This window comes from Acyrthosiphon pisum, chromosome A1 (assembly GCF_005508785.2).
Source record: "Acyrthosiphon pisum isolate AL4f chromosome A1, pea_aphid_22Mar2018_4r6ur, whole genome shotgun sequence".
Lineage (NCBI taxonomy): Eukaryota > Metazoa > Arthropoda > Insecta > Hemiptera > Aphididae > Acyrthosiphon > Acyrthosiphon pisum.
In genome coordinates, this window is record NC_042494.1 from 107424763 (window position 1) to 107430937 (window position 6175).

At 28.4% G+C, this 6175-nt stretch overlaps 1 protein-coding gene across 3 annotated transcripts; it reads right to left on the reverse strand.

Annotated features, from left to right (window-relative positions):
- Positions 1–114: 114 nt before the first annotated feature.
- LOC100163474 (protein-L-isoaspartate(D-aspartate) O-methyltransferase) lies at positions 115–4471 on the reverse strand. 3 transcript variants are annotated; one of them, XM_008184914.3, is made up of 7 exons: positions 4350–4471; positions 4104–4232; positions 3894–4044; positions 3342–3478; positions 2814–3039; positions 2662–2747; positions 115–624 (listed from the first exon to the last, which is right to left on the reverse strand). In XM_008184914.3, exons 3-7 carry the CDS (start codon positions 3946–3948, stop codon positions 442–444), a joined length of 687 nt encoding a protein of 228 aa, XP_008183136.1. In that variant the 5' UTR covers positions 3949–4044; positions 4104–4232; positions 4350–4471; the 3' UTR covers positions 115–441. The 3 variants fall into 3 exon arrangements, with proteins under 3 accessions (XP_008183136.1, XP_001946333.2, XP_016659881.1); XM_001946298.5 differs by having other exon boundaries at positions 4104–4459; XM_016804392.2 differs by having other exon boundaries at positions 3894–4061; positions 4104–4459.
- Between the last annotated feature and the right edge of the window lie 1704 nt (positions 4472–6175).

The window sequence follows — 6175 nt, forward strand, 5'->3', positions numbered from 1 at the left end:
CCTGCACTACATAATCTGTTTTTACATCACATCGAAAAAAAAAACTGCGGGCGGCCTTGCTTATAACACTTAAAAACTTTAGAGTAAGGAATTCAATTAATTAAAAACAAAAAATAACAGAATGTAACCAATGTTAATTAAGATCTTAGTGCATGATTATGACATTTATTAATTATTAGTGATAATTTGATTACAAATCTAAAATCATGTTAAACAAAATGAAAAAAAATAAAAAAATGTCGATAATCAATGTCAGAATGATTGATTTTATAAATATAATTTAATAACAATGTCAAATACAATAACACATTAAGAAAAACTTTTACAGTGGTATTCTGTTGAGATACATGTCTTATAAAAACTAGAGATTTCTTATTAATTGATTATTCAGAGCTCTATTTAAGTAATATATTTTTATTACACAAAATAAATTGTATATGGTCAGTGATTCCGTTTACTTCTTTGAGATGCTGCATCTGTTAGAGGTACGTAGATCACATCCATCAGCTTTTTCCTGGATATTGAGCCATCTAATTTCTTATCAATCACTTCCAACACTTGATCTCCATTTTGTGGCCCAATTGGTAATACAAGACGCCCACCCGGTTTTAATTGATCGATTAACTAATGAAAAACAAGTAATACAACACATTATTCAAAATAAAATATTATATTATAATCTTGTAATTTAACAATGCATAATATAAAATATTTGTTTAGCAATAACACTATAATTTTGGTAACGGTCCAATATGCGACCTACAAATGTTACTCGACCTACCGATAAGATTGAGTTGATCTACAGGTTTCTTTATCGCGATAATTGTCATTATGGGCATTTTATTCTATTTCATTTTATTTTTGTTCTCCGATAGGTATCTACTTACAATCATTTATAATACTTTACTGTCCTCAGTCAGTACAGTTCCGATTTCATTCGTATGTGTCGTGCGCTCGTTTTGTGATTTTTTATTTGAGTTTTATTTTGTGCGTGTGAATTTTTATGTTCTAACTCAACATGACATCTACTATTGGTCACCTATATAGAAACATTATTAGAGATAATGAGAAGTGGTATGTGTCCAATATTTAAAAGACCGAGGGTTATTACTGGCCGATAATCTGATGACATGTATAAAGGTGAAAGACGGTGTTGTATGTAATGGCCAACTTGTGGAATATTTAAGAAATAATAAAAAACGAAATTCTGATGGCACTATGAAAAAAGTTGTAACATTACGATGCACAAAACGGGGTTGCCAAACTTACCAATCGATTTGTAAAGATAATGACTTTTTTACCTACACGGATCTTAACGGCCGTTGTAATAGTCAGCTATCATTATGTGAAATAATGGAAATAGTTTGGTTCTGGGTTAATTTAGTTCCAATAAATCAAGCTGTAAATTGGACTGGAAGAAGCAAAAACACCATCGTTGATTGGTATAATTTATGTAGAGATATACCAGTATATTGTTTTTCAAAAAGAGAGAAAATGGGTGGTACTGGTTGTACTGTCCAAATTGACGAATCCCTTTTTCAAGGTAAAAGGAAGTATAACCGTGGTCGATTACAGCGTGGGGACCATCAGCCATTAAGAGAAATAAGTAATTCCAGCAACGAAGATTCTGACGAAAATGAAATAGTACGTACAAATAAAAATTATGGGAATCGTATAGTAGGCCCATGGGTATTTGGAATATAAGAGTCAGAAACTCTTTTACAAATTATTAAAAACGAAATAAAAACTGGAACGACAATTTATAGTGACCAATGGAGAGCGTACTCAACATTAAATCATCATGGATATATTCATCAAACAGTTAACCATTCAGAATTTTTTATTGACCTGGAAACAGGAGCACACACTCAACAAATTGAAGGCTTATGGAGAATTATGAAATCCAAATATAATATCAAAAAAAATGGGGCTTCTCCTTTACTAGATCGACAACTCCAAGAAGAGTGGTGGAGATCGTGTCAAAATCCAAAAACCATTTTTGATGCATTTTTGACTGATATGAAAAATACGTTTCATAACAATATGGACTGAAACAATACATATAGTTATTGACGACACTGAGAAGTGGAATGAAAAAAAGATTAGTTAAAAATTAAAATTATTTGTAAGTATTACATGTATTGAACCATAAATCAGTGTGTAGGTTGCATATTGGACCGTAAATCAGTGTGTAGGTCGCATATTGGACCGTTACCATAATTTTAGAAGTATATTAGCTTTCAGCAAGGTATGTGTCAACTATATTGACACACATACATTAAAAAAGAAAAATTTCAAAAATGGTAAAAAGGGTAATAAGTTTAAAAAAAATAGATGTATCATTGGAAAGGTATTGTCGTAGTTTGATAATTTGCACAAATATTTTTTTTTTACACATAAAGATGGATAAAATACGAAAAATAGGAATACACAAGTGGCGACTATCCACTAAGATAAAATTTAAAAACGATTTTACAAAATGTTTATACAAATAAAAGAATAAAAGGAGAAGTACAAACGCTGATACTGAACGATGCATAAAATCAGATATGCAATATATTAGAGCTTGGTTTTTATGGTTTTTATGGGAAAATTTCAACCAATGGACGATACAAGTTATAATTATTATATTATATTATTATATGTTATTAAAATGTTTACCGGTTGTGGAATTTTTTCAGCAGCAGCTCCAACATGAATTGCATTATATGGCGCATATTTTTCCAATCCTAGTCGTCCATCTCCAGCTGTAGCATTAATATACTTTTATTAAATTCATAAAAACTATATTGAAATGTATTCTGATATTTTACTTTCTAAAATCACTCTCTGGGAATTTAATAGTTCTGGATTATCTTTTTTAACATTTTCTAAAGATTTTTCAACAAGTTCAGGAATATGATCAATGCCAACAGCTTTTCCATTTTCTCCTAACATTGTAGCCATACAAGCAGTTAAATATCCAGATCCAGAACCAATATCTAAGGCTCGTTCCCCTTCAACTAATTGATCTTTCAAAAGTTCCAAAGCGTATGCATGCTAAAATTATACAATATATAAAATTATTTAGATAATTATGTGTAACATAATATCATACATATTATAATATTTTAAATTACTTCTAAAACTACATATTTATAAAATGTAAGATAATATCTATATTATATACAATATGAGATGTTCTTGCATTCTTCCCTGTTTCTTTTAATACTAAAATAAAAAAATGGACAACTTGGCCTTTATTGAGGGAATTGTTTAAAGTGCTACATAAAACTGCAATATTCTTTAGAGCTACTTAACATTTAATTCACATAAACATAATAATATGTCTTATATAATACCATATGAGGTGCACTGATTGTAACTCCATAGCCAATACTTTGTGGTTGATCTAAATATGGTGATGTTGATACATAATTGCCCCTATCAACGACTTTCATTATTTTTTCTACTTTATCACTTTTAATAACATTGTTAGCTGAAAAAAATGAAAATTTTAAGACATAATTATCATTTGATGGTTAGTGAATAATACGTAATACTAAAATGGTAAAAATGTCTTGAAATCTATTTTATATCCAGAATAAAGGTACATCAATTTGCGCATGAACTGAATAATAATATAAGTATATAACATATTTAAGAATTAAAAATAAACCAAGACAATTTTTATGGTATAAGAAATTGAATGCAAATAACTGGACCCATTAATAAATAATAATAATATTATAATTTATTTTTTTTTTTCTTTTTCTTTATTAGTAATACACAATCTGTACACAAACGGCACAATAAGAGTATGAGCTGAGACACAATAAAAAAACATGAAATTATGAGCTAAGAAGCCACCCACCGATGACACTTATGAATTATAATTTATGATAATTATTTACCACGTAAGTTTTGTACAAGTTCAATATTATTTCGACCATGAGATCTCCACGCCATTTGGAACCCTTTCGTGTTTCACTGTTCCTAGTTCCAGATACTATGTCTATTGTCTAATGTCCTAGTGTCTAGTGTCTATGCGTTTTGCGTTTTAACCTATAAAATAGTTATAACTTATAAGATACGGTGTAATTTCTTCTGGGACATTCACTTACTAATGAGACTTGGAATAATTTATTCTATGCACGAATTGTTCAATTTGATGCAGTACAAGACTGGCTCAGTCTGTGTGCACTAATGTCTTATGCTGTATGCACTATTTGTCAATGCAGCTGTTGTATGCACTAACATAATATTAAAATTATGAATTATTATTGTTTGTAATATAGGTTTATCTCAAAGAGTGCACTGAGCACAGACCAGTGACTATAGTTATACTACCCTATAACAAGAATGCTTACATTTTATTATTTTAACACGATTTAAGTATCAAAGTATTAAACAAGAATTCAGTATTTACACTTGATTACTTTTTTTTTAGTATTTAAGATCACAGAGCACGATTAAAGATATATCTTTAATCGTATCATAGAGATATCAGCTATTGATAGGTAAATTGATTAAAAATTAAAATAATAAAATTAATTGCAGGAACAACTGACTGCAAGCGCTCTCTATTTGTAAAAATAATGTTATGTTGAATTGGTTGGTTGATGATCGTAACATTAAATTGTTGAAGATTATCAACTATTTGTATCTTAATTGTATAATATTAAATATACTTTTAATATAAATTATAATACATTAATGCAATAATACCTAGCGCTCTAGCATAAATTATATTAAATTTTCTGTAAGACGATTTAGCTTCTTCGAATGTAATTGTCTGGTAGAGTTCTACCACTAGAGCGCAGACTACATACCTTTTTTAGCTGTGTCATTTAATATATAATATAATATAATATTCCAAAGTATGAAAAACAATGATTTCGTAGAAAATATAACTATTAATAATGTCTGTAAATTAATTTTTATTTAATTTATAAATATAAGTATTATAATAACGATATTGCTAAATTTGAAATATAGATAAGTATAAAATAATATGCAATTCATATCAAACATGCATCACAAATTCACAAATCACAATAAAACATTTATTTGAGGAATACCCTATATACGAACAAACACTCACAATTCTTAGTCTCCCACGCTACATAAAAGAAATTCTGAATGAATAACAAACTTGTTAGGTAGCAAGTTAATCTCAAAATGTAATCTAAGATCTAACAAACAAAGTTTAGCTTATTTAACATAAATGTAAATATAAACCAATTTTTTTATCATAAATATTAACAAATTTTTACATGTAAAAATATGTTGGTTAACCCTTACATGTTAAAGCCGGTAAAATCTTATAAAAAAAAAAAGAGTGACTCACACAGATGAAGTGAAACGTAATACAGTAATACAGTAATAAATATACCTAATACTTATATTTACAATATATGCTTTATGTATATTATATAATAGTACAATGTACCTATCCGCATTCTGAAATGAACATTTTTACCCAACCGTACAAAGTGTCTGTGTTCTAGAATGTACCTTTTTAACATTTTGCACAGATGTTATCCATTGCAAATATTTTACAGGTACCTTTATTGCTACATCAGGATTCATTTTTTATTAGTTTTAGCTTGGAAAATGATTGGACTGGTCCTGCCACAGTAATTTTTTATTTTATTAGAAACTTCAACAGTTCAACCAACTATATAGGTATAACAAAGTCGCCTAATGCGCTCGTGGTTACCTTATTAATTAATAATAATAATAATAATAGTATTAGTAAATAATATTAGTAATAATATTAGTTATTTACATCACATTTTGATACCAATATTCAATATAACTATAAAAAAATATATATTACATGAGTCGTAACAAATTTTTAAGTGAAATGTAAAATGTATTAACAAGCGTATAATATAAAAGCTATACTTAATTTATTTTAATTTTATTTGTTGCATTCAAATTTATATTTAAATCATTTTAAGAAGGCATCATACATAATTTATTATTTTATTTTAGATTCTGAGTGGAACGATGAATGTATTGATTTTACGGCTGCATACGAATTGCGTCCCAGAATACAAAAATATAATTCGCGATATCCGAGTTGCGTCCGTTGTTTTTGCACGACACATCCTAGTTGAGTCCGCGATTTTCTCGCGACATGTACGAGTTGCGTTCCGGTTAATAATTGATTTATTGGCGAATATTATAC

Excerpts from the sequence above, each read along its gene's own strand:
- LOC100163474 (XM_008184914.3), bottom strand. The coding sequence starts at position 3,948 with ATGGCGTGGAGATCTCATGGTCGAAATAATATTGAACTTGTACAAAAC. Across the intron at positions 3,479-3,893 it reads ACTTGTACAAAACTTACGTG|CTAACAATGTTATTAAAAGT; the intron begins GTAAATAATTAT and ends CATTTTTTTCAG. Across the intron at positions 625-2,661 it reads CTGAAAAAATTCCACAACCG|TTAATCGATCAATTAAAACC; the intron begins GTAAACATTTTA and ends GTTTTTCATTAG.